The sequence below is a fragment of the Eschrichtius robustus genome, chromosome 16 (genome assembly GCF_028021215.1).
Source record: "Eschrichtius robustus isolate mEscRob2 chromosome 16, mEscRob2.pri, whole genome shotgun sequence".
NCBI lineage: Eukaryota > Metazoa > Chordata > Mammalia > Artiodactyla > Eschrichtiidae > Eschrichtius > Eschrichtius robustus.
Genome location: NC_090839.1, coordinates 53,145,625 through 53,173,565, shown reverse-complemented (window position 1 = coordinate 53,173,565; position 27,941 = coordinate 53,145,625). Strand labels below are relative to the sequence as shown.

Sequence of the window (27,941 nt, the reverse complement as noted above, 5' to 3'; positions counted from 1 at the left end):
GTGCCAGGGCCACCAAGAGCAGGGGTGCCGTTGCAGAGACCAAGCCCGCTCGCCAGCGTTGCAGCTCCCAAACAAGTGAGGGGCCCACGGCACTGTCTAGGGCTGGTGGGCAGCGCATGGAGTCAGCCCCGTCTTTGCTGTATGAGCATGGCTTCCCATCTCGAGGGCAACTCATGGTCCAACATGGTCCTGGCACGCCAGGTCACATCCATGTCCCACCAGCAGAAGGAGCCAATACAGAAGACCAGCGCCCCACCCCCAGGACACCCCAGGATTTGCACCCCTCACATCTGCAGCTTCCTCTGGCCAGCACACAGCCCCGAAAGCAGAAGGTGACCTAGTGTGGTCACCATCAGGCTGGGGGGAGGCTGTAAGAGAGTGGCCTTTGTCCTTAGGTTCTGCTACTGAGAAAGCAGGGAGAAGGGGTCTTGGGGACAGTTTGTACCCCAGTATCTGAGACTTGACATCTGAAGTCCAGCTCTGGTTTCACCTCCTTATCATGCTCAGCACCCCAGGTCCTCCAGTATCTCTCCCCAGTGGGCGGAGGTGGGGAGGTGAGACCCTCAGGACAGCATTGAGGTGCCCTGAGATGCATCGATTCCAGTTCACTTGCCCCAGCTCTGCAGCCCCTTTCCCAGGAGCCTGACCTGCAGGAGCCCGGGGCACTGGGTGGGCCAGGAGGAGAGTGGGTTGCAGCCTCACTGGGCTCCTGGGTGTACCAGGCGCAGGCTACCACATGACGCTGGTGAAGGAGCCTCACTGCAACCCCGAGGGCATCTCCCGGCTGGTCCACCACCATGTCCCCAACGCCACCTTGGAGAGCAGTGCCGGAGCAGAGCTGTCGTTCATTCTTCCCAAGGAGAGCACACACAGGTACATACATGTCCCAGAGAGCACGCACAGGTACACATCCTAGAGAGAGCATGCACAGGCACGTGTGTGTCCCAGAGCACCCACAGGTACAGATCTGAGAAGGAGGCTCAGGGAGCCTTAAGGGCTCCGTGTGTAGAGTCACCCACCCTACACCTGTGTGGCTTGGCCAGGGGCACCTCTTAGCTCCTGGGCCTGTGATGGTCGGTACCCACTGAATCTGCTTGCTGGGCCCAGGGTGCCAGGCCTCCCTGTGCGTCAGGACTGTACCCGAGAAGGAGAAGAGTGGCTCGTCACAGGCTGCTCGGTGCCCTGGTGCCATCCACACTCGGCACGAGGCTCACTCCTCACACCGCAGCCACTCGGGGTTAGTGTGCAGCTGTGAACTCGTGTGTCTTCTTGGTCTCAGAATCTGAGTCATGAACACGGGCCTCATAAACAGAGCAGACTCCCGGTGTGGGGAGGTAAAAACCAAACTCTTAAGTCACATTCAGAAACTTTGGAATAGAAGACTTAAAAGTATATTAATCTTGCTGCAATCTGGATTGAGAAATGTGGTTTTAATCACGGCAGTGTTCTCTGACTCATTTTTTTTTTTAATTAATTTATTTATTTATTTATTTTTGGCTGCGTTGGGTCTTTGTTGTTGCGCGCGGGCTTTCTCTAGTTGCAGCTAGCAGGGGATATTCTTCGTTGCGGTGCACGGGCTTCTCATTGCAGTGGCTTCTCTTCTTGCGGGGCATGGGCTCTAGGCATGCGGGCTTCAGTAGTTGTGGCTCGCAGGCTCAGTAGTTGTGGCTCGCGGGCTCTAGAGAGCAGGCTCAGTAGTTGTGGTGCACAAGCTTAGTTGCTCTGTGGCATGTAGGATCCTCCTGGACCAGGGCTCGAAACCAGTCCCCTGCATTGGCAGGCAGATTCTTTTTTTTTTTTTGGCTGCATTGGGTCTTCGTTCCTGTGTGCGGGCTTTCTCTAGTTGCGGTGAGCTGTGGCTACTCTTCATTGCGGTGCATGGGCTTCTCATTGCGGTGACTTCTCTTCTTGTGGAGCATGGGCTCTAGGCACGTGGGCTTCAGTAGTTGTGGCTTGCGGGCTCTAGAGCACAGGCTCAGTAGTTATGGTGCACGGGCTTAGTTGCTCCGCGGCATGTGGGATCTTCCTGGACCAGGGCTCGAACCCGTGTTTCCTGCATTGGCAGGCAGATTCTTAACCACTGAGCCACCAGGGAAGCCCGGCAGATGGATTCTTAACCACTGCGCCACCAGGGGAGTCCTCTCTGACTTAGATATAGTATAATTTGTTTTACACCTACTCTGTTATCACACACACACAAATGTGCTAATGCACATCCTTTTAGAAAAATCTTTGTCAAGATCTCCAATGACTCCTTAGAATACATTCCCAATAGTGAGGTAAATATTACCAGATTCACTTCTGGAAAGGTGATGTGTTTGAGTTCCCCAGCAGCAGGATAGGGGAGTGTCCATTTACTCCACAGTTGCCAACTTTGAGTAAAATTTCTTTTTAATATTTGTGTATCTAATGGGTGAAAATGGCACACACATGCGTAATTGGCATTTTGTGTTTCTTCCATTCCTGCTGGCGGGAGGTTGACTGCTTCCCATGCTTATTGGGCTATAAGCATCGCTTCTTCTGCGTGTTGCATGTTCACGGCTTATGTATTAACATCAACCATTTGTGTTGCAACTTTTTCTAATTTGTTGCTGCCTTTTAATTTTGTGGGATTTTTTTCCCAGTGCAGATGGGATTAATGGGTTATATCTTTTCCTTTGTTATTTCTTCTTAGAAAGTATTTCCCTACCCTGTAAGTAAAAGAATATTCATCAGTTTCTTTTGGTTTGCTTTGTGATTTCATGTAGGTGTATAGTTATCAAAGAGTGCCTTATAGGCCAACATACTCAAAAAATGTTATGTGTGGGAATTCCTTGGTGGTCTAGTGGTTAGGCTTCAGCACTTTCCCTGCTGTGGCCTGGGTTCAATCCCTGGTCGGGGAACTGAGATCCTGCTAGCTGCGCGGCATGGCGAAAAAAAAAAAAAAGAAGATTATTAAAAAAAAATGTTACGTGGGGGGAGAAAGGGTGCGCAGGGGAAGAACAAAGCCTAACTTTTTTTTTTTTGAGAAGGCATCTCAAGGAGCTAACCTTGCTTTGCTCCTCCCCCATGCAGCACAGAGGTGATTATTTAGAAACAAATTATCTAGAAAGTCACTGAGAAGTGACTCATCACTCAGGGTCTTTTTTTTCAGGTTTGAAAGTCTTTTTGCTAAACTGGAGAAGAAGCAGAAGGAGCTGGGCATCGCCAGCTTCGGGGCCTCTGTCACCACCATGGAGGAAGTCTTCCTGCGGTAAGTAAACGTGCGTCTGCATCTGTCTAGGGCTCAGCCTTGAGGATGATTTTTCCAAAGTGTGATAATAAAGCAATCCCCTTGATTGTCATCTGGAACACCCATCTGAGGTGGACCTACAGCCCGGGGGGGTGGGCAGCAGGGCAGTGGGCTGGCTGTCAGGGCCCGAGTTCACATCACAGCCCTATATTAACACTTGCACAGACTCAGCCAGGTTCCTGACACACGCAGTGACTCAGTCAGCAGAGCAGCCGAGCTCTGATCACTGGAAACTCCACTCCCACGTTGTGAGTGTGTTGGCACCTCCCCTGGGGCCCCTCCCGGGAGCACCTCAGCAGCATCAGGCTGGCCAGGCTCCTCTCAGGTCTAGGTAATGATCCCGGAGTGTGTTTCCATCTATGATGAAGATGTGAAATTTAGCCTTCACCCCTCAGAACTACGGGGTGAGCTCCAGATGGTTAATACATTGGTCAAACATTGCTTGAATGCTTTATTTAGCAGATACAGTGCTAAGAACAAGAAATACAAAAATAAATGTGAGATAGATGTTTTTCCTTGAGGATCGCATACCCTAGAGGAGGCAACAGGATAAGTGAATATAAGTACAGTGCCATTTGAGTCGGGTGGCTCCCTGGCTTCGGTGCGGCCCCGATACCAGGCTCCGCCACAGGGCCTGGCAGACTTACCACCCGCCCGCCCTCCACACACCCGTCTCTGTCTCACCTGTCCCAGTGTTGCCCCTTCTGGAACACGCTCTTCTGCTCCCTGGTCTCAGCGTGACAGTGAGTGTCCCAAGCCGCAGTGGCCTGTATTGTGACAAGCCCTCCTGGTGCTGCCATCGTGCCCCAAGCCCCATCCTGTCCCTCTGGAAAGCCCGGGTTATAAATGCTGACTTCGATCAGTCTCCCTGGGAGACCGGGAGGCCCCCATGGGCAGGGCCCTGTCTAGTTGTCTCTCTCCTGGACTTTGCTTGGCTGCCATAGCTGGTGTCCTGGAGATACTTATCGATGAATGAGTGAATGAACAAATGAAGTCCCAGCCGATGGAGCAGATGGCGCTCTGCTTTAGTGCCCCTGACAGTCGCCCGCCTTTGCTGCACCTCTCCCTCCCCGAGGAGCCGAGTTGTGACTGGGCCTCCATGTCTCGACCAGGGTCGGTAAGCTGGTGGACACCAGCATGGACATCCAAGCCATCCAGCTCCCTGCCCTGCAGTACCAGCACGAGAGGCGGGCGAGCGACTGGGCCGTGGACAGCCACCTGTGCGGGACAATGGACCCAACTGACGGCGTCGGCACCCTGATCGAGGAGAACACTGCCGTCAGGCTCAACACGGGGGTGAGACTGCGCGACCCCGAGCACTGCATGCGTTAGAGGCCGCGGGGGCAGATAGCATAGGGAGGGTCAGCACTCTGGGAAGAGGGCAGATTACAGCTCGTGCTCCCATGGGCTGGCAGGCAGAAGGAAAACCTGGAACATTTTAGTCGAGCACCTGTTGTTTCTCGTTGTTCTAATAACCTGGCCACTCACGAATAAGGGTGAACGCTGCTTATAAGGCTAACAGTGCCCCGTGTACCGAAAGCTTAGAGCTTGCCATGTGCCCGGCACCCAGTGAGACAGAGGGCAGCACTGGTCCCATTTTACAGACAGGAAGCTGAGGCCTGGGCCAAGGTCGAATGGGCAGCACATGGCGGAGCTGGGCTCTGGTCCCTGCCGGCCTGACCTGCACTTAGAGGACAGTGAAGGGCTGAGCGTGGGGAATATAGGCAGTGGGGGGAGGTTTGTCCATCTCCTCTGCTGTGAGGGTGGCCAGAGTCCTCTGACCAGGAGCACGGGGAAAGCAGAGGCCTCGGCTCCCCTCTGGGATAGCAGAGGGTCCCTTAACCTCCTTCGACGGTGGAATAGTGCCTGCCCTGCCACCACAGCTAATGTGAGACCCCCAGGGCCCAGTTGGGACCTATGGGGATGTGTTCTTGTGGGTCTTCCATGTCATCGACTGGGCCCCAGGAGAAGCCCTGGGACCCCAGGCTCATGTGCAGACTGTGCCTGCTGCTGGGGGGCGGGGTCAGGCACTGGCTCTGGGGTGGCAGTTGTATCACCCTCATCCCCTCTGTCGCAGCTGGCCCTCCACTGCCAGCAGTTCTGGGCCATGTTCCTGAAGAAGGCCGCATACAGCTGGCGGGAGTGGAAGATGGTAGCAGCCCAGGTCCTGGTCCCTCTGACATGCATCACCCTGGCCCTCCTGGCCATCAACTACTCCTCCGAGATCTTCGATGACCCCCTCCTGAAGCTGACCTTGGCCGAGTATGGCAGAACCATCATGCCCTTCTCGATTCCCGGGACCTCTCGGCTGGATCAGCAGCTGTCAGAGCATTTGAAAGACATGCTGCAGGCTGAGGGCCAGGAACCTCGAGAGGTGCTGGGTAAGGGGTGTCCCCAGGGGGCTTGGGGCCCGAGTTGTGTTGTCAGAGCCTGCTTCTCAACCAAGGCACTGTGGACATTTGGGGTGGTTCTTTGCTTAGCAGCATTCCTGGCATCACTCCCACTGCAGACATTACCAGGTGTCCCCTGGGGGAGAAAATCTTTGCCCTGAGTCAAAGGAAGACAAAAGTCCACGTCTCTAGGGCTAAACTTTGTCCAGGCGGTCATTTACAGAAGTCAGATTCTTCAGGACCATTTACAAATGAAATGTAAAACCTCAGCGATGTTTACGTTACCTTTTTTTGTTTGAGAGGCCAGTCACGATATGCCTTATGTGACATGGTGTTTTCTTCCCACATCCTAAAACCGAAACTATCTCGTGTCCCTGGCGGTGGCAGTTGGACACTGCCCTGGCTTTAGAGCAGGCATCGCAGTCTAGTTAAATGGAATATGCTTGAAGTTTTTCACGTTTTTCTGTTCCCCTCCCAGTTCCTGGCCAGCAGCTTTGAGGTTCAGCACACTGATGGTCCCAAAATCTTGGCAGGGGTCAGGTTCTTCTTTAGGAAAATGTCGAACGTATCAACGGCCTAGAGCAGGCCGGCACTGCCAGGGGCACCGCTGCCAGGAGGAGCTGCTGCAGCCGGAGTCCCTGCTCGGCCTGCCAGCGATCAGGGCCCTGAGTAGCCCTACTGACAGTGGTGGGCGCCTTGTTTGTCACCCCCATTCCATCCCATCTTGTTTTCTGCCTGTCACTTGGCCTGGTGTGAAGATTTCAGGGCTGTCATGGTGCGTGGTGGCTCCAGGGATTTAGAACAGTGCCGTAGATGCCCGGGCCTGGGAGGGTGTGGAAGGCCAGACTGCCTGCTCCCTCATGGAGCGTGGGGACTTTCAGTCCTGAGCACCTTACTGTGGGTGAATTACGCTGCACCTAATGCATCTGACCCTTTTCCTTGTGTGCCAAGAGCCACAGCAGACCTTGCCGGGAGCCTCTGTAACTGTCTCCATTAGGATTCACCAACGGGTCCCTGTCCCCTCGCTGACACTGGGGTCCCACAGTGTGGGTGTCATCGCTGTCCCCAGGCGACAGCTGAGTGAGAGGCAAGGCGGGAGCAGTGAGCGTGTGTGAAATGCTGGTTCCCTGCAGCTGCGCGGCCAGCTGTGGGCTGGGCAGTGTGTGCTCGTGAGCTAGTGGAACTGAATGCCCCCAAGGTCACTCGTGGGTGGACAGCTGACCCCACCCCCGTCAGAACCCCCGCTTGCTCTGTGCCACAGCTGAGGAGCAAAGTGACGGACCTGGCATGATTGGGATTCTGTTGCTGACCTTGGGTTGCAGGAGAATGCCAGGCATATGGGCTGCCCAGAACCCAACTGCCCAGAGAATCTGATGTGAAGTGGGGATTCGCTGGAGCTCATCCGCGTGCCAAGAGAACAGCTCCTTCTCCCAGGGCCTTTTCCCTCAGGCCACTCTTTTTAAAAACTCTTATTTTTTTATTATTATAAAAGGGTACTTATTCCTTCTATGAAAACTGGAAAAACAGAGACATAGAGGGACAGTCCTTTGTAATAGCACCCTTGGACGTAGCCCCTCACCCACCCCCGTGGTCCTGAGGGCTGGTCCAAGCCTACCTAGGGCCGCCCCTCCCTGCACCTGACTGGGGGCTTCACCCTTCAGGCAGCTCAGAGGTTTCCACAGCTCTGACTTCTGGACCCTCACCTCCTCCTGATCCAGCCTTCTTCCTGCCACGTTGACCCTGGCCCAGGTCCGGGCCCTGTATCTCTGAGAGGCCCTTTAGTGTGTGTATGTGTGTGAACGGGGGGTTTGTGGGGGAGAAGGAAGAGCCTGCCCTGCCACTCAGCTCCTGTGGCTATGGGGGTGTCCCCCCCGAGGCCTGCAGCCCCAGGTCCTGCTGCTCCCACCGCGTGGCCCCATGGTCCGTGGACGGCGTGCGGGTGGAAGGTGATGCATCCTTTCTGCTGTTCCTCCAGCCCTTCAGAGCCCCACAGAGCAGGGCCTCGGAGGGGGACGCAGGACGCTGCTGACTCTGCCATTGCCCACCCCCAGGTGACCTGGAGGAGTTCCTGATTTTCAGGGCCTCGGTGGAGGGGGGCGGCTTTAACGAGCGTTGCCTGGTGGCGGCATCCTTCAGAGACGTGGGCGAGCGCACGGTGGTCACTGCCCTGTTCAACAACCAGGCGTACCACTCGCCGGCCACTGCGCTGGCCATCGTGGACAACCTTCTGTTCAAGCTGCTGTGCGGCCCTCAGGCCTCCATCACAGTCTCCAACTACCCTCAGCCCCGGAGTGCCCTGCAGGCCGCCAAGGATCAGTTCAATGAGTATGTGCACTGTCCCCCCACCTCAGGACCCCATCCCTGCATGGTCAGGACCTGGCCCAGCCCAGTCAGGACCCTGCTCCCATCAGGTCGGGACCCCTCACCAGGACTGACCACCTCAGGCACTGCCAGGGACCCCCAAGGGCCACAGCGGTAAAAACAGCATTGTTTCTGCCCTCAGGAATCTCCCAGTTCTTGGCTGGGGACTCCTGCCCCACATCCTTCTCAGCCTTCCATACTCAGCCTTCCCTTGGACAGCAGATAAGCTGGTGAGACCACAGCCCCCATACACCCAGGCCCCACGGGAGACTCCTGAGGATTTGGAGGGCCGTGCCCTCTTCCCAAATCTGCACCCGGCTCTTGCTGGCCACTGTCCCTGGGGGATCCGAGTGTCTGCTCCCGTCCAGCCTGCAGCACGCAGCTGTTGTGTGTGTTGCTGCCCCTTGGTGGCCTCGAGTCAGGGAGCCCATTGGGCATCTCTGTCCTTAGGCCTGTCACACCATCATGTGTGTGGGACTCTCCCTCTTCCTGGTTGCAGAGTCCCCAGACCTCTGGGGACCGTCCAGAGGAAGCCGGAAAAATCAATTAATTTCAGAACCATCACCCCACCTCAGGGCAGTTAATCAGTGGGGGGCGGTTTCATCCCCACTTCCCGTTTTAGACTGTGCCCTGGCCCTCTAGTGTCTCCCTCCCCCTCTGCTCTCTCCAGTCCCCACCACGGAAGCAGAGACACAGCGGTGGTCCTCTGTTCTCGCCATGCCGGGGATCAGGCTGAGGAGTCGGGCTTAGTAGGGTGACAGTGGACAAGGAACAGGAGTTTTCATTTTGTTGTAACAGCTCTAGGAGATATAATCCACCTGCCATACAGTTCACCTGTTCACGGTGTACAACTGAACAGTTTCTAGTATATTCAGAGTCGTGGAGACATCACCACAATATAATTTTATTGAACGTTTTCATTATCCCTGAAAGAAACCCCAGGACCACTGGCAGTCACTCCCCATTCCTCTTTCCTCCACCTCTAAGCAGCCAGGAGTCTGCTTTCTGTCTCCATGGATTTGCCTGTCCTGGACATTTCACGTAGATGGAATCAGATACCACATGCGTGGCCTTTCATGACTGGCTTCTTTCACTCTTGAGGCTCATCCACGTTGTGTTAGCACTTCACTCAGTACATAGCATCCATTTGTCCCAGCACCGTTTGTTGAACCTTTCGTGGGGTGGGGGTGTTTTAAGCTACAGAATAATGCTGTCAGCGCTGGTTTCTGGAACATGTTGCTGGCACCTGAATGTCCTGCCCACTCAAGAGCGGGGAGACGGCCACCACCCTGATGCTGTGCCCGACAGCGGGTCTGACTGGGGCAGCCAGAGAGAGCGAGGTGGAGGTCTCAGATCCATACCTGAGTGTCTGTGGGGAGTGGGTGGCACGGGGACAGATTGAAGGCATCATTGGGGATAGGATGTCCAGAGGAGGAGCTGTTCTCAGGGGGATGGAATTTTCCTGGTGCAGAGACCCTGAGGCTCTCATGTTCTCTCTTAAACCCTTTAGTGGCTGGGCCACTGCATCACCTGCTTTGGACAGTAGTGACCCAGCACTTGATACCCCCACCTGCCCGGACATGCTGTGCTCTGTCCCTGACCTGTCGGTGCACCCCCTCCTCACCCCCGCAGGGGCCGGAAGGGATTCGACATCGCCCTCAACTTGCTCTTCGCCATAGCGTTCTTGTCCAGCACATTCTCCATCCTGGCGGTCAGCGAGAGGGCCGTCCAGGCCAAGCACGTGCAGTTTGTGAGCGGAGTCCACGTGGCTACTTTCTGGCTCTCAGCTCTGCTGTGGGACCTCATGTCCTTCCTCGTCCCCAGTCTGCTGCTGCTGGTGAGCTGCATGGTGCTGGGGCCCTTCCCCCACGCGTCCAGGGGGCTTGCCTTGGGGACCCTGCGTGGACTGAAACCAGCCTGGGGTCCATGCTGGCAGCTCAGCCCCCGTTGCGGGAGGAGGTTGGGAATGCCCTGGCAGCCCCCCTCGCCTGTCTGCACACCCCCAGCCTCTGCCCCCCTTTGGTAGGTAGGGCCCTGGAGCAGGTGCCCTGGTGGACAGCTCCCTGTTTCCTCAGGGAGGATACCAGGAGAGCCACGGAGGTGAGTGGGGGGCAGACACGGCCAGAGGGGCTGATGGGCCTGGGCTCATGCGCCCCCTGTGGGCACGCCGGCCGCCTGTCTGTGCTGCTGCAGGTGGTGTTCAAAGCCTTCGACGTGCACGCCTTCACGCAGGACGGCCACGTGGCCGACGCCCTGCTGCTGCTCATGCTCTATGGCTGGGCCATCATCCCCCTCATGTACCTGATGAGCTTCTTTTTCTCGGGGGCGGCCACTGCCTACACGAGGCTGACCATATTCAACATCTTGTCGGGCATCGCCACTTTCCTCGTGGTCACCATCATGCGCATCCCAGGTGGGAGCCAGGAGACCACCTCCCTGCACCCCCACCCCTGCACCCACAGAGCTGCTCAGCCCGATGGGGGAGGCCCAGATGGGGGCACCGGGCAGGCCGGTGGGGCCGCCTGCCAGAGGTGCTGCCCCGGAGGCCTGGTGCCTGATCCCTGGGGGAGGCACAGCTGGCTATGCAGGGAACTCCGGAAACCTGCCCTTCCCGATTGCTCTGTTCTTGGAGGCAGGTGTGGTGTGTCCTCCAGCGCTGACTTGTCTGTGCCTCCTCCCCACAGCGGTCAAGTTAGAAGAACTTTCCAGAACCCTGGACCGCGTGTTCCTGGTGCTGCCCAACCACTGTTTGGGGATGGCGGTCAGCAGTTTCTATGAGAACTACGAGACAAGGAGGTACTGCACCTCCTCCGAGGTGGCAGCCCACTACTGCCGGAAACACAGTGAGTGTCCAGGCCTCTCTCGGGACAGCCTGTCCCCCATCGCAGGCACAAGGGCCACCTCGCATGGTGAAGCCACCAAAACGCAGGAGGTGCTTGGGGCCCCCGTGTGGCAGTGACACACCCTCGGAAGCCCAGTGGGCCCTGCACCAGCGCATCCTCCACCCTGGGGGCTGGGTGCAGGCACCTCACGGTCCCAGAGAGAGGGTCATGAGCTGGGACCCCGGAGGGGAGGGGCGCTCAGGGCATGGGCACAGCACCCTGTCCCTTGCTTGCATAGACATCCAGTACCAGGAGAACTTCTATGCATGGAGCGCTCCGGGGGTTGGCAGGTTCGTGACCTCCATGGCCACCTCAGGGTTTGCCTACCTCACCCTGCTGTTCCTCATTGAGACCGATCTGCTGTGGAGGCTGAAGGCCTGCCTGTGTGCCTTCTGGAGAAGGCGAGCGCTGGTGAGTAGCTCCAGGGCCCCCGTCTGGCCTCTGGCTGCTCTGCGTAGGGCGCCCTCCAACCGAGGTTGGGCTTCCTTGGGGCCACCACACAGGGAGGGCCTCAACACTGGCCACAGCCCGGCTGCGTGTCCATCGGCAGCGCTCACAGCCTGGGAGGGGCTGCGGCCTCACCGTCCCCAGGGGCTCTCCTTCCCAAGACCCTGAAGCCATGGAGTCGAGGGAGCCTGGGGCCTCAGGGACCTCGGTCTCAGTGGAGGCATGTGGGCTGGGGCGCCCTCATGTTTGTCACATACATTCTCTCCCTAAACAAACAAAACCTGTTGAGACAGCATTGGATGGACAGGAACCCAGGGCTAATTGGGGTTAAGATATTATGACTTTTCTAAGAAAAGGGGTTTCGTGGTTTTCTCCATGAGTCCTGCACCGTCCTTGTCCCCCAGGTAGTTTGTGTCTCCTCGAGGCAAATGTTAGCCCTTATGGCTGCCCAGCTCTCCTTGTGGGAGGTCTGAGTCGGCACACGTGGGGCTGAGCTGGGGTGAGTAGTTTAGCCCTTCCTCCCATGGGGAAGGACCTCTCTGGCGGGAGCTCACCCTGGTGGTCTTTCTCCGGAACAATTAGACAGAAGTGTACACCCAGACGTCAGCGCTTCCTGAAGACCAGGACGTGGTGGATGAAAGGAACCGCATCCTGGCCCCCAGCCTGGACTCCCTGCTGGACACGCCTCTGATTATCAAGGAGCTCTCCAAGGTGAGGCGGGCCCTCTCTCCGCGGGTCTATCCCCCGGCCCACCCCCAGAGCTGGCTCCCAGCTGTCCCCAGGCCTCCGCACAGCTGTGTTTTCTCCCGGGCACTGTGCAGGTGTATGAGCAGCGGGCGCCCCTCCTCGCCGTGGACAAGGTCTCCCTCGCAGTCCAGAAAGGGGAGTGCTTTGGCCTGCTGGGTTTCAACGGAGCCGGCAAAACCACGACTTTCAAAATGCTGACTGGGGAGGAGACCATTACTTCTGGGGACGCCTTTGTTGGGGGCTACAGCATCAGCTCTGACATCGGGAAGGTGGGTACAGCCAGGGAGGCAAGAAGAAGGGCACCCAGGAGGTAGGGATGGGGCTTGTCTCTGGCTCATGGTTCATGGACAACAGGACGAGGCAGTGACCGCGGCCAAAGGTAAGCAAGTGATGGGGAGAAGACTGAGGAGATTACAGCCCCTTCGGCCAGACGGGACCAGGCCTGGCAGGCGGGCCGAGACCGGGTCCCTCCCGGAGAAGCAGCTTCTTTGGACCTGGGCACAGAGTGGCATCCACAGAACTCTGCCCACTGGAAAGAACTCTAGTCTGTGTGCATAGATTTATAATAATGGTGTTCTGGGCTGTTCAAACCAGACGTCCCACAGAGAACCAAAAGCAGGATAAAATGTTAATGACAAACCACATAGTTAAGAGCATCTAAGAGCCCGAGGCGTGGTGAAGACCTCCACAATCTGCAAGCCCTGAGAGGCTCCACCGGAGTGCCCCTGCACAGAGGGCGCTATGGTCCCGGTGACTGGGTTTAGGGACCTTATCGAGTGTATGGGGCAGAAACAAAGGACCACCCCTCTACATTAGGATGAAGCAGGCCACCCTCCTGCTCTCCCTACCCCCGGGGATTGCATGGACGGTTTCCCGTGTGCTGAGCAGGGCAGGGGAAGGAACAGAGAAGATGCTTGTGCCTGGGAATGACTGCATCTCCTGAACTGGCAGCAGGGGCTTCCAGGTGGCTCTGCCACCACACTGCAGCTCACACCCTCTCTGCAGGAAGGCTTTCGTCCTAGGCCTCCAAGAGCCCCTCACGTAGTGCTTCAAGGCCTGTGAGCAGTGCACAAGCAAAGCAAACAAAGCAGACAGGGTGCTGCGGCTGGAGCCCACAGACACAAGGGCTCCACGGCAGGACAAGCCCACCACTTTGGATTTGCCGTTACCAGACCCAGATTATAAAACAACTGTGTTACTATGTTCAAATAAATAGACAAGATTGAAATTATACGCAAGGAAGAGGAAACTGTAAATGTGATCTAGGAAATGGAGGCAAGGTGAGAAGTCTGAAATACGTTTAATCTGAGTTCCAGCAGGAAAGGAGAGAACGGGGGGAGAGGTAGTAACTGCCATGGTCATGGCCAAGAACTTTCCCAGACCAATTAAGAACAGATTCCAGAAGTCTAAGAACCCCAAAGAGGTTAAAGAAAAAGAAACCACATCTCTGGAATCCACAGAAACCAGGCTTGCCTGTCCCCACCAGCTGCCGAACGTGGCTGGAGGTGGAGGCCTGCCACGCGGCATCCTGGCTGTGCTGAACGTAGCCACTTGTTCCGAGACCAGCTGCCATGCCATCTGCCCAGGTGACACCCCACCCCAAAGGTGTTGCCAGCAAACATCTCTTAATAGAGGAGGAAAAAGAAAGGTCCCAGCACACATTAGATGTTTGTCAAGCGTCTAATGAACGGGTATCTGTCAGCTGTAAAGCATTGCATGGACACGGTCACTTTGTATAATCAATGCATTCTTGCATCCATCCGCCCCTGTGCTGCCCGGGGTAGACCGGTTTCTGGCCTGTCTCTGACCCCTGGGTGGGGGGCAGTCTGGGTCCCGGTGCCTACCCCGCCACTGAGCCAGCCAAGCCCCTCCAGCAACCCCAACAAAGTGCTGCTCGGCAAACTTTGGCAGTGGGAGGCCGCCAGGGCCTGTGCACCGACTGAGGGACCACCCTAGACAGATCCCCTGAGAGAAACCCTCTGACCTGCTGTCTCCTGGCTGTGCTCCAATCCCAGATGCGGCAGCGGATTGGCTACTGCCCCCAGTTTGATGCCCTGCTGGACCACATGACGGGCCGGGAGACACTGGTCATGTACGCCCGGCTCCGGGGCGTCCCCGAGTGCTACATCGGCGCCTGCGTGGAGAACACGCTGCGGGGCCTGCTCCTGGAGCCGCACGCCAACAAGCTGGTCAGGACGTACAGGTGCGCCTGCGTTCCGGCCCCTGCCCTGACCCCCGCCTCAGTGACCTCAGGCCTTCCCAGGGTGGAGTCAGGCTCTCCGTTACCATAGAGCCGGGGGCACACGGGTCAGGGGCTGGAGCTCCCACCCATCATTCCAGGATCAGTGAGGATTTGGCAGCATGGCCCAGGCAGCTCCAGATGAGAGGGGCTGCCCCTCAGGTTCCTGCCACCTGGAGGCACAGCCAGGACCCCCTGTCAGGCCCCCTTAGGTGCAGACAGGTGGTGTTACTGCTCTGTGTGGGGCTGTGGACCAACCCCCTGGGCACGGCTCTCTCTAGGGCTTCCTACTCTATGAGGTGGGCTTTCCAGGCACGCTCACCTCATTCTTCTTCACCTGGGACACTCTGCCATCACTGGGCCCGGTCCTGTGCTGGGACCCGGAGAGCCCATGCTAATCATCCGCCTTACCTTCCCCTGCACCCCCTCTGCCCTAGCGGCGGCAACAAGCGGAAGCTCAGCACCGGCATTGCCCTGCTTGGAGAGCCAGCAGTCATCTTCCTGGACGAGCCGTCCACTGGCATGGACCCCGTGGCCCGGCGCCTGCTCTGGGACACCGTGGCAAGGGCCCGCGAGTCCGGAAAGGCCATCGTCATCACCTCCCACAGGTAAAGCCAGGACCGGGGCTGTAGGAGGGGTGGACAGAAGACCTGTCAGCATCTGGTGAAGTCTGAGGAGAATCCCTAGGCTCTACCGTGTGGGCCACACCCTGAGTATGGGAATCAGGAACAGCCTGATCTGGGCATCAGTACTTTCCCATGTGCACAGCTTTTGATGTGGAGGGTGGGCATCAGCATCCCCCAGTGCTATATCAGGCCTGCACTCCCTCTTCCCAGCATGGAGGAGTGTGAGGCCTTGTGCACCCGGCTGGCCATCATGGTGCAGGGTCAGTTCAAGTGCCTGGGCAGCCCACAGCACCTCAAGAGCAAGTTTGGCAGTGGCTACTCCCTACGGGCCAAGATCCGGAGCGACAGGCAGCAGGAAGCCCTGGAAGAGTTCAAGGCATTCGTGGACCTGACCTTCCCAGGTGTGTGCCGCTGTGCAGAGGTCGTCTGTGCGTCTGTCCATCCCTGACCCCTGGGACGAGGGCCACGATTCCAGGGGCCTGGGCCTCCCTCCCTTGGCCATCCAGCCCGGCCCTCAGGGGGACACGGTCTCTCCTTTGTGCAGGTAGCGTCCTGGAAGATGAGCACCAGGGGATGGTCCATTACCACCTGCCTGGCAATGACCTCAGCTGGGCGAAGGTGAGCTTGGGCCCCACTGGGCCTCCAGCAGTTGCTCCTTCTCCAGTCAGCTCTTTCCAAGGAGGAATCACTTTCAGTTTCTGCTCTAACACTCACCCTAATATCTGCTAGGTTTGGGGGTTTATACCTCAAATATCTGAGTTGGAAAAAAAATGGTGCAAAAAAGGAGACTGGCCCAGAGAGGTAACACATCTTGCCCAAAGGTCATACTCTGAGCTGGGAAGAGTCAGGAGGAAGCCTGGTGCCGGGGCCTGCTCGCCCCATGCAGGGGTAGGATCTCTGGTGGCCTTACCACCCCCTATGGCCAGAGGAGTCCCAGACCAGCCGAGGAGCCAGGCCCTGGCTTGTTAACAGTGGCTTTTCTGCTTCCAAAGGTGTTTGGTGTTCTGGAGAAGGCCAAGGAGAAGTATGGCATGGACGACTACTCTGTGAGCCAGATCTCGCTGGAGCAGGTCTTCCTGAGCTTCGCCCACCTGCAGCCACCTGTTGAGGACGAGGGGCCCTGAGGAGCCGGGCTCACAGGTGGGCATCCTCTCTTGCTCCGAGTTCACCTCATCCTGCACCTTTATTTCTGATCACTGTTTTCTACAATGGATTGAAGAATCAAGGCACAGTATGGACCGGGTGTGTCGCGCCCTCACGCTGGGAAGCAGCATGGGAACGTCCACGTCTCAGGCATTCTGAAGCCCGCTGTCCAGAACTCAAGATCCCCACCAAGAGCGTGTCGGGCAGTCTGTGTGGGCAGGCTGCGGGGTCTGGGCGGAGAGCTGTCCCGGAAGGGGCCTCACTGACCCAGGGGTCGAGAGTACCCAGCCATACCGCTGCGTTCGCACCTGGCATGGAGCTTCCCTGGGGTGAAAGGGGAGGCCTGCAGGACAGTGGGCATCGGGCTCACCAGGCTGCCCAGGATGGACAGAAAGACGCCTGTCACTGTCCTCAGGGGAGATACGGCTGAATTAGGCACTGAGGTCTTGGTTTCCAGTGCAGCTGGGTGTCCTGGAGTCCCTCTCCTGAGAGGGTGGACACTGCGCCAGACAGAGCCGGCCCTGAGCCCAGCGTCATCCCACCAGCATCTTCCAGAGTGGCCGGTGAGGGGAGGGGTGAGCCACAGGCCGGGAGGCCAGTTGGGGACCACCGTGGGGCTGAGCAGCCACCCATGGAGGGCACACCTAGTGCGTGGTGACTGTCCGCAAAATAAAGGCTGGGAGGGAACATGACCGTGGTCTGTGAGTCACGAGGTGGGCCCCCGGGCCCCGTCACCCAGTGCAGTCCCAGCACGAGCCTCCTGTGTCAAGTTCCAGACAAAAACAAGTGCTCGTTTTTCCCAATACGTAGTCAGTTTACAGAACTCGCTGCTGTGGAATAAGCCAAAAATGCAAGTGCACAATCAGGGTAGCTAAATGGCCACCTGAAAGACCCTTTGTCCAGGGTGAGGAAAGAGGCATGTAGGGTTGGCAGAGGAGGGTGTGGAGCTGGGTGGGCAGGAGGCCTTTGGCTCCAGGGCCACTCGTGGGCTTTACACCATTTTCCAGGAGAGTTTTCTTCAGCATCAGCTCCCTTTTATTGATGCACCCTTATTTCTTTTTTTTTTTTTTAAACATCTTTATTGAAGTATAATTGCCTTACAATGGTGTGTTAGCTTCTGCTTTATAACAAAGTGAATCAGTTATACATATACAATATGTTCCCATATCTCTTCCCTCTTGCATCTCCCTCCCTCCCACCCTCCCCATCCCACCCCTCTAGGTGGTCACAAAGCATGGAGCTGATCTCCCTGTGCTATGCGGCTGCTTCCCACTAGCTATCTATTTTACATTTGGTAGTGTATATATGTCCATGACACTCTCTCACCCTGTCACATCTCACCCCACCCCCTCCCCATAGCCTCAAGTCCATTCTCTAGTAGGTCTGTGTCTTTATTCCTGTCTTGCCACTAGGTTCTTCATGGCCTTTTTTTTTTTTCCCTTAGATTCCGTATATATGTGTTAGCATACTGTATTTGTTTTTCTCTTTCTGACTTACTTCACTCTGTATGACAGACTCTAACTCCATCCACCTCATTACAAATACCTCCATTTCATTTCTTTTTATGGCTGAGTAATATTCCATTGTATATATGTGCCACATCTTCTTTATCCATTCATCTGTCGATGGATATTTAGGTTGCTTCCATGTCCTGGCTATTGTAAATAGAGCTGCAATGAACATTTTGGTACATGACTCTTTTTGAACTATGGTTTTCTCAGGGTATATGCCCAGTAGTGGGATTGCTGGGTCGTATGGTAGTTCTATTTGTAGTTTTTTAAGGAACCTCCATACTGTTCTCCATAGTGGCTGTATCAATTTACATTCCCACCAACAGTGCAAGAGTGTTCCCTTTCCTCCACACCCTCTCCAGCATTTATTGTTTCTAGATTTTTTGATGATGGCCATTCTGACCGGTGTGAGATGATATCTCATTGTAGTTTTGATTTGCATTTCTCTAATGATTAATGATGTTGAGCATTCTTTCATGTGTCTGTTGGCCATCTGTATATCTTCTTTGGAGAAATGTCTATTTAGGTCTTCTGCCCATTTTTGGATTGGGTTGTTCGTTTTTTTGTTATTGAGCTGCATGAGCTGCTTGTAAATCTTGGAGATTAATCCTTTGTCAGTTGCTTCATTTGCAAATATTTTCTCCCATTCTGATGGTTGTCTTTTGGTCTTGTTTATGGTTTCCTTTGCTATGCAAAAGCTTTTAAGTTTCATTAGGTCCCATTTGTTTATTTGTGTTCTTATTTCCATTTCTCTGGGAGCTGGGTCAAAAAGAATCTTGCTGTGATGTATGTCATAGAGTGTTCTGCCTATGTTTGCCTCTAAGAGTTTGATAGTGTCTGGCCTTACACTTAGGTCTTTAATCCATTTTGAGTTTATTTTTGTGCATGGTGTCAGGGAGTGTTCTAATTTCATACTTTTACATGTATCTGTCCAATTTTCCCAGCACCACTTATTGAAGAGGCTGTCTTTTCTCCACTGTATATGCTTGCCTCCTTTATCGAAGATAAGGTGACCATATGTGTGTGGGTTTATCTCTGGGCTTTCTATCCTGTTCCATTGATCTATATTTCTGTTTTTGTGCCAGTACCAAACTGTCTTGATTACTGTAGCTTTGTAATATAGTCTGAAATCAGGGAGCCTGATTCCCCCAGCTCCATTTTTCGTTCTCAAGATTGCTTTGGCTATTCGGGGTCTTTTGTGTCTCCATACAAATTGTGAAATTTTTTGTTCTAGTTCTGTGAAAAATGCCAGTGGTAGTTTGATAGGGATTGCATTGAATCTGTAGATTGCTTTGGGTAGTAGAGTCATTTTCACAATGTTGATTCTTCCAATCCAAGAACATGGTATATCTCTCCATCTATTTGTATCATCTTTAATTTCTTTCATCAGTGTCCTATAATTTTCTGCATACAGGTCTTTTGTCTCCTTAGGTAGGTTTATTCCTAGATATTTTATTCTTTTTGTTGCAATGGTAAACGGGAGTGTTTTCTTAATTTCACTTTCAGATTTTTCATCATTAGTATATAGGAATGCAAGAGATTTCTCTGCATTAATTTTGTATACTGCTACTTTACCAAATTCATTGATTAGCTCTAGTAGTTTTCTGGTAGCATCTTTAGGATTCTCTATGTATAGTATCATGTCATCTGTAAACAGTGACAGCTTTACTTCTTCTTTTCCGATTTGGATTCCTTTTATTTCTTTGTCTTCTCTGATTGCTGTGGCTAACACTTCCAAAACTATGTTGAATAATAGTGGTGAGAATGGGCAACCTTGTCTTGTTCCTGATCTTAGTGGAAACGGTTTCAGTTTTACACCATTGAGGACAATGTTGGCTGTGGGTTTGTCATATATGGCCTTTATTATGTTGAGGAAAGTTCCCTCTATGCCTACTTTCTGCAGGGCTTTTATCATAAATGGATGTTGAATTTTGTCAAAAGCTTTCTCTGCATCTATTGAGATGATCATATGGTTTTTCTCCTTCAATTTGTTAATATGATGTATCACGTTGATTGATTTGCGTATATTGAAGAATCCTTGCATTCCTGGGATAAACCCCACTTGATCATGGTGTATAATCCTTTTAATGTGCTGTTGGATTCTGTTTGCTAGTATTTTGTTGAGGATTTTTGCATCTATGTTCATCAGTGATATTGGCCTGTAGTTTTCTTTCTTTGTGACATCTTTGTCTGGTTTTGGTATCAGGGTGATGGTGGCCTTGTAGAATGAGTTGGGGAGTGTTCCTCCCTCTGCAATATTTTGGAAGAGTTTGAGAAGGATAGGTGTTAGCTCTTCTCTAAATGTTTGATAGAATTCGCCTGTGAAGCCATCTGGTCCTGGGCTTTTGTTTGTTGGAAGATTTTTAATCACAGTTTCAATTTCAGTGCTTGTGATTGGTCTGTTCATATTTTCTATTTCTTCCTGGTTCAGTCTTGGCAGGTTGTGCATTTCTAAGAATCTGTCCATTTCTTCCAGGTTGTCCATTTTATTGGCATAGAGTTGCTTGTAGTAATCTCTCATGATCTTTTGTATTTCTGCAGTGTCAGTGGTTACTTCTCCTTTTTCATTTCTAATTCTATTGATTTGGGTCTTCTCCCTTTTTCTCTTGATGAGTCTGGCTAATGGTTTATCAATTTTGTTTATCTTCTCAACGAACCAGCTTTTAGTTTTATTGATTTCTGCTATTGTTTCCTTCATTTCTTTTTCATTTATTTCTGACCTGATCTTTATGATTTCTTTCCTTCTGCTAGCTTTGGGGTTTTTTTGTTCTTCTTTCTCTAATTGCTTTAGGTGCAAGGTTAGGTTGTTTATTCGAGATGTTTCCTGTTTCTTGAGGTAGGCTTGTATTGCTATAAACTTCCCTCTTAGCACTGCTTTTGCTGCATCCCATAGGTTTTGGGTCGTCGTATCTCCATTGTCATTTGTTTCTAGGTATTTTTTGATTTCCCCTTTGATTTCTTCAGTGATCACTTTGTTATTAAGTAGTGTATTGTGTAGCCTCCATGTGTTTGTATTTTTTACACATCTTTTCCTGTAATTGATATCTAGTCTCATAGTGTTGTGGTCGGAAAAGATACTTGATACGATTTCAATTTTCTTAAATTTACCAAGGCTTGATTTGTGACCCAAGATATGATCTATCCTGGAGAATGTTCCATGAGCACTTGAGAAAAATGTGTATTCTGTTGTTTTTGGGTGGAATGTCCTATAAATATCAATTAAGTCCATCTTGTTTAATGTATCATTTAAAGCTTGTGTTTCCTTATTTATTTTCATTTTGGATGATCTGTCCATTGGTGAAAGTGGGGTGTTAAAGTCCCCTACTATGATTGTGTTGCTGTGGATTTCCCCTTTTATGGCTGTTAGTATTTGCCTTATGTATTGAGGTGCTCCTATGTTGGGTGCATAAATATTTACAATTGTTATACCTTCCTCTTGGATCGATCCCTTGATCATTATATAGTGTCCTTCTTTGTCTCTTGTAATAGTCTTTATTTTAAAGTCTATTTTGTCTGATATGAGAATTGCTACTCCAGCTTTCTTTTGATTTCCATTTGCATGGAATATCTTTTTCCATCCCCTCACTTTCAGTCTGTATGTGTCTCTAGGTCTGAAGTGGGTCTCTTGTAGACAGCATACATATGGGTCTTGTTTTTGTATCCATTCAGCCAGTCTGTGTCTTTTGGTGGGAGCATTTAATCCATTTACATTCAAGGTAATTATCGATATGTATGTTCCTATTCCCATTTCTTAAATGTTTTGGGTTTGTTATTGTAGGTGTTTTCCTTCTCTTGTGTTTCTTGCCTAGAGAAGTTCCTTTAGCATTTGTTGTAAAGCTGGTTTGGTGGTGCTGAACTCTCTCAGCTTTTGCTTGTCTGTAAAGGTTTTAATTTCTCCATCACATCTGAATGAGATCCTTGCTGGGTAGAGTAATCTTGGTTGTAGGTTTTTCTCCTTCATCACTTTAAGTATATCCTGCCACTCCCTTCTGGCTTGCAGAGTTTCTGCTGAAAGATCAGAGGTTAACCTTATGGGGATTCCCTTGTGTGTTATTTGTTGTTTTTCCCTTGCTGCTTTTAATATGTTTTCTTTGTATTTAATTTTTGACAGTTTGATTAATATGTGTCTTGGCGTGTTTCTCCTTGGGTTTATCCTGTATGGGACTCTCTGTGCTTCCAGGACTTGATTAACTATTTCCTTTCCCATATTAGGGAAGTTTTCAACTATAATCTCTTCAAATATTTTCTCAGTCCCTTTCTTTTTCTCTTCTTCTTCTGGGATCCCTATAATTCGAATGTTGGTGCGTTTAATGTTGTCCCAGAGGTCTCTGAGACTGTCCTCAGTTCTTTTCATTCTTTTTTCTTTATCCTGCTCTGCAGTAGTTATTTCCACCATTTTATCTTCCAGGTCACTTATCCTTTCTTCTGCCTCAGTTATTCTGCTATTGATCCCATCTAGAGTATTTTTAATTTCATTTATTGTGTTTTTCATCGTTGCTTGGTTCCTCTTTAGTTCTTCTACGTCCTTGTTAAATGTTTCTTGCATTTTGTCTATTCTATTTCCAAGATTTTGGATCATCCTTACTATCATTATTCTGAATTCTTTTTCAGGTAGACTACCTATTTCCTCTTCATTTGTTAGGTCTGGTGTGTTTTGACCCTGCTCCTTCATCTGCTGTGTGTTTTTCTGTCGTCTCTCACTTTGCTTATCTTACTGTGTTTGGGGTCTCCTTTTCACAGGCTGCAGGTTCGTAGTTCCCGTTGTTTTTGGTATCTGTCCCCAGTGGCTAAGGTTGGTTCAGTGGGTTGTGTAGGCTTCCTGGTGGAGGGAACTAGTGCCTGAGTTCTGGTGGATGAGGCTGGATCTTGTCTTTCTGGTGGGCACGTCCACGTCTGGTGGTGTGTTTTGGGGTGTCTGTGGCCTTATTATGATTTTAGGCAGCCTCTCTGCTAATGGATGGGGCTGTGTTCCTGTCTTGCTAGTTGTTTGGCATAGGGTGTCCAGCACTGTAGCTTGCTGGTCATTGAGTGAAGCTGGGTCTTGATGTTGAGATGGAGATCTCTGAGAGATTTTTGCCGTTTGCTATTACGTGGAGCTGGGAGGTCTCTTGTGGACCAGGGTCCTGAAGTTGGCTCTCCCACCTCAGAGGCATGGCCCTGATGCCTGGCTGGAGCACCAAGAGCCTTTCATCCACACGGCTCAGAGTAAAAGGGAGAAAAAATAGAGAGAAAGAGGATAAAATAAAATAAAACTATTATAATAAAAAATAAGAAAAAAAATTAAGAATAAATTTATTAAGAAAAAATTTTTTTAATTTTTAAAAATAGATTTATTAATTTTTTATAATAAAAAATAAAAAAATTAAGAAAAAATTTATTAAGAAAAAAAATTTTTTTATTTTTTAAAAATAAAAAATATGAAAAAACTTATTAAAAATTTTTTTTAATTTCTAAAAATAGGAAATAAGGAAAAAATTATTAAGAAAACATTTATTAGGAAAAAAAATTTTTTTAAGTAAAAAAAGAAAAAAAAAAAAAAAAGGACGGACCTAACCCTAGGACTAATGGTGAAAGCAAAGCTATACAGACAAAATCTCACCCAGAAGCATACACATATACACTCACAAAAAAAGGAAAAGGGGAAAAATTAATATATCCTGCTCCCAAAGTCCACCTCCTGAATTTGGGATGATTCGTTGTCTATTCAGGTATTCAACAGATGCAGGCACAGCAAGTCGTTTGTGGAGCTTTAATCCGCTGCTTCTGAGGCTGCTGGGAGAGATTTCCCTTTCTCTTCTTTGTTCATACAGCTCCCAGGGTTCAGCTTTGGATTTGGACCGGCCTCTGCATGTAGGTCGCCTGAGGGCGTCTGTTCCCCGCCCCGGACAGAGCGGGGTTAAAGGAGCAGCTGCTTCGGGGGCTCTGGCTCACTCAGGACGGGGGGAGGGAGGGGTACGGATGTGTGGTGAGCCTGCGGCGGCAGAGGCCTGCGTGATGTTGCAGCAGCCTGAGGCGCACCATGCCTTCTCCCAGGAAAGTTGTCCCCGGATCACGGGAGCCTGGCAGTGGCGGGCTGCACCGGCTCCCGGGAGGGGCGGTGTGGAGAGTGACCTGTGCTCGCACACAGGCTTCTTGGTGGCGGCAGCAGCAGCCTTAGCGTCTCCTGCCCGTCTCTGGGGTCCGCGCTGATAGCCGCGGCTCGCGCCTGCCTCTGGAGTTCGTTTAGGCGGCGCTCTGAATCCCCTCTCCTTGCGCGCTTTTGGGAGGTCTGACGTCTTCTGCCAGCGTTCAGTGGGTGTTCTGTAGGAGCAGTTCCACGTGTAGATGTATTTCTACTGTATCTGTGGGAAGGAAGGTGATCTCCGCGTCTTACTCTTCCGCCATCTTGCCTCGTTCCTCACTCTTATTTCTTATGGCTTTATTTTTAACCTTTTTTTTTTAGTGGTTTGAGAGACGGCAATTTTTACTTGTTTATTTATTTATTTGGCTGCATTGGGTCTTCGTTGCTGTGCACGGGCTTTCTCTAGTTGCAGCGAGCGGGAGCTACTTTTCGTTGCAGTACACGGGCTTCTCATTGCAGTGGCTTCTCGTTGCGGAGCACGGGCTCTAGGCGCATGGGCTTCAGTAGTTGTGGCTCACGGGCTCTAGAGAGCAGGCTCAGTAGTTATGGCTCAGGGGCTTAGTTGCTCTGTGGCATGTCGGATCTTCCCGGACTAGGGATCGAACCCATGCCCCCTGCATTGGCAGGCGGATTCTTAACCACTGTGCCACCAGGGAAGTCCTCTTATGGCTTTCTAAATTTCCGTGATTTGAATCTCTGTGCCTTTTACATTACCTTAGAATTCATAGGTTTAGAAAAGACTTGTTTTCATCACTCTGGTTCATTTGGTACAGTTTCAAATTTGCATTTTTATCATTCTCTCAAAGTTTATGAACGTTGCAAATAGTTTCTAGTAGCTCTTTTATTCCCTTTAAGATTCTTCCAACCATCATCATTTAGTTCCATATTATTAAAAAATAACAACAATAACAACTTAGGGGTGGTTGTGGTCCTAAACGTTGCCCAGCAGCAAGCATCTTCTGAGAGGTGGGCTGTGACTTGTCTGCAGGTGTGTGGCTGCTGTAGGTTTGCTGGTCAAGGGAGGAGGGCAGAGGCCAGCATGGCCTGGCCACGTGTCCCCCAGCAGCCCTCCTGCAGGGCATCCTGGCCTTGTTTTCAGTGTTAAAGATTTAGAAATTTGACATTTTTCCCTTCAATGTCACAAAACAGGTTGTGAGGAAAGGTGCTCAGGACTGAAGGAACAGCATATCTGAGGCACACGCATGAGATCAGATTGCACGGGTCCAGGGAGAGGTGGGTTTGTTGACGGGAGATGAGGTGGAGAGATGCAGGATGGAAGCAGGGGCTGTCGTGATCGGAAACCCCTTTTGGAAGACAAGTCAGCAGCCGTGGAGAGGATGATGGAGTCACAGCCAAGGCTGCAGCAGTGGGGACAAGATGGGAGGCACACGGCAGTCAGGGGAGAGGAGCCCATGACTGCATCCGCGCGTGGAGCTTGGGCAGTTGCAGGAGAGACAGTTAGGAAGGACCCCAGGAGCAGCAGACAGGGGTGCCGCTGTTAGGGTCCATGCAGCACCCCCGGGTCATCTGTGAGGCTGCTGGAAACCCACCATTGGAGCCAAGTGTCCTCAAAGAGCCAGGATTGGGGCCTTAGAAGCCCCCAGCCCTGGTGGTTTGGTTTGAGCTGTGGCACCTCCAAGCCCAGGGGCAGGGCAGGACCCACCAGCTCCCTAACAGGAGAGTGGGCCTACCCACACCCCTGCCACCTCCTGCTCCATGCCTATTCCAATTTACTCAGATCTCCAGGCCCAGATGGTCCCTAGAGATGCTGGCCCCAAACAGCTGCCACATCTGCCAGGGCCAAGGTCCTGCCTTCCCTGCCCTGCACGGTCTGGGGCTCTGGAGGTCTAGAGACCACATCAGGGCTGAGAGCGAGGCCTGTGGAAAAGTCCTGCCCGGCCCCACGGTGGCTCAACTGAGACAGTCAGTGGACACATGGGCTGTCCTACAGCCTGACAGCTGCACCCAGAACCGAGGACCCTGAGGAAGGAGGAGGGCAGCCTCACGGGGAGGAGGGGAGCCCCTCCTCTGCCTTCACCATGGGGAAGGGCTGCCAGGCAGCAGGTTACAGGAACACCTCCTGTGGAACAAAGACTCTGCAGTGGCCTTACTGCACACATCAGAAAACTACACCGCAGTGGTTTACAAAAGACAAGAGTTTATTTCTCTGCCAAGTACAAAGTCCAGAGAAGGCAATCTAGGCATTCCATCACCAGTGGTCAAGGTCTCAGGAAGCCAGACTCCATCTGCCTGCTCCATCCAGGTGCAGGCCTCCTCAAGGTCACCTTTCAGGGCCAAGGTGCCAGTGAGACTTCCAGATGGAGTGAGCAGGAAACAGGGTGAGGAGCAGGAGGGCACAGCTGGCCGTCAACGTGCTTCTTCGTCTATGTCATCGTCCAGAATGCAGGCACATGGCTGTACCAGACAAGGGCGCTAGGACAGGCAGTCTTATATTTAGCCAGGCACCCCTCCAAAAAAAAACCCTGATACCAGGACACAACTGCAGTCTCCACCGTGATTGTAGAGGGCAGGCTGGCCTCCTCAAGAAATTGGTCCCCCCATGTATGCCTTCCTTGTCCACCTGAGCTGGTGAGACCCTGCTTCAGCCAGGAAGACCTGGGTATGGCCACTCTGTGGCCATACCCCAGGGTCCATTTCCCCATCCACCACCCCGCCAACAGAGTGCCCTAGCCCTTTGGCTGCAGGGGCTCAGAAAAGCAAAACAAACTGGACAGTTTCTTTCTGGGAAAATTCCTATCCCAGATCTTTAGCCTAGGACTTGAGGTGAAGCCAAGGTCACCCAAGTCCCTGGGACCCCTGGCCCAGTCTCACAAAGCAGCAGGCAAGACTGAGGCAGAGAGCCCAGCAAAATGGAGGAGTGAGCCAAGGCCAGCACCTGGAGGGCAGGCTGGAAGGCAGGTCCGGGGGTGGCCACAAACCGTCTGGGGATGACCACACCCACCAGGTGGAGGAGGAGCTGGCCCTGCCTGCCTGGCCTGGACTCAGCCCCAGCCCGGCTTGAACTCGGGCCATTCCTTGAACACAGAGGCGGTGACGGCCCGTGCCCCAGGGGAGTCAGAATTGACACCTGTGGGGCCAGAGCCTGGGAATGAGGGGGAAAGGTTTCCAAAAGGCTAGCCTGGGGCTAGACTGCCAGCTAGGGCAGCCGATTCCTGCTGCTCCATCTGAGTGACACCCCGTGCCAGCTGCTGTTCAGCTCACCTCTGGGGACCAGTGCAATGCTCACGGCATAAGCTAGCAAGGCCCTGTGGGACCCTCACTCCCACACAGATCTGTCAGTGTGAAGGTGAGCACCACCCATGTTCATCCAGACCCTGCTGGCTGTGCTAAGGGCCAGTCATACCTACAGACAGGGACACTCCTGGGTAGACAGCCTGGGCCCACCTGGGTCCAGAGGGGCTAAACTCCACCCACTCCATCAAGGAAAAGACCCACAGGGGTTCCATGAGGTACCTCCAACACCAAAGTCAGGGTTAGGCTGCTCACCTGAGCCCACAGCTGAGGCCAGCAGGCCGAGTGTGCAACGTCACCCCTCCAGACACAAGGCCCCATTCCCTGAACCCTAGCTCAGGTCTGACCCCAAACCCTGGAATGTGCAAGCTCCCGCAGCCCCTCTCCCGTCCCCAGTGGAGGGCAGGGCACCCTAAGGGGGGTTCAGGGTAAAGGTGGGCCTGGAGACTGCTCGAGAAAGGGCACCAAGACGGCAGTCCAGGTCCCCACAGGCCCCCCAGGAGAGACAGCCAGGAGGCAGCACAGCACTGGGCCCTGGAGTCTCATCCACACCTGATGGGCACACGTGGCCTGGGCTTCAAGCAGGCTGGAAGAGGGGCTGAAGCTGGGGGTCGGGCCCAGGGGGCAGGGGCCCTGCCTTCCTTCTTCAACACACAGGGCCGCCCAGGCCCCGCTCCTGGGGCCCGGCCCACACCCCACAGATGCCAGCATTAGATGCCTCCAAGGTCGGAGAAGCCCCAAATCCACTGGCTGCAGAGGCCAGAGTAGGCATGGGGCAGGCCTGAGCAGCTCACCCAGAGCCCAGCACACCTGCTCCCCTTCTCTGGCCGGGCCTCTCCCTGTCCCCTGTGACAGCCCCAGGGTGGGCAGCTCAGATATCACTATCCTTGACCTCCTTAGGGCAGAAATGGACATGGGGTTTAGGGCATGAAAACCAGCACAAGCTCCCAA

The 27,941-nt window shown here is 52.9% G+C and overlaps 1 protein-coding gene across 6 annotated transcripts in view; it reads left to right on the top strand.

Annotated features, from left to right (window-relative positions):
- Positions 1–16,798, top strand: part of ABCA3 (ATP binding cassette subfamily A member 3) — a 44,852-nt gene extending 28,054 nt beyond the window's left edge. For all 6 annotated transcript variants that reach the window (XM_068525217.1, XM_068525216.1, XM_068525213.1 and 3 more), the window contains 16 exons: positions 723–873; positions 3,134–3,232; positions 4,384–4,567; positions 5,349–5,652; positions 7,713–7,986; positions 9,655–9,859; positions 10,216–10,435; positions 10,707–10,865; positions 11,143–11,315; positions 11,934–12,062; positions 12,173–12,367; positions 14,114–14,301; positions 14,775–14,945; positions 15,174–15,364; positions 15,508–15,581; positions 15,956–16,798. In XM_068525217.1, the coding sequence (XP_068381318.1) occupies positions 723–873; positions 3,134–3,232; positions 4,384–4,567; positions 5,349–5,652; positions 7,713–7,986; positions 9,655–9,859; positions 10,216–10,435; positions 10,707–10,865; positions 11,143–11,315; positions 11,934–12,062; positions 12,173–12,367; positions 14,114–14,301; positions 14,775–14,945; positions 15,174–15,364; positions 15,508–15,581; positions 15,956–16,087 (2,849 nt within the window). In that variant the 3' untranslated portion in view covers positions 16,088–16,798. The remainder of the gene's footprint in view (positions 1–722; positions 874–3,133; positions 3,233–4,383; positions 4,568–5,348; positions 5,653–7,712; positions 7,987–9,654; positions 9,860–10,215; positions 10,436–10,706; positions 10,866–11,142; positions 11,316–11,933; positions 12,063–12,172; positions 12,368–14,113; positions 14,302–14,774; positions 14,946–15,173; positions 15,365–15,507; positions 15,582–15,955) is intronic.
- The last annotated feature ends 11,143 nt before the right edge of the window (positions 16,799–27,941 follow it).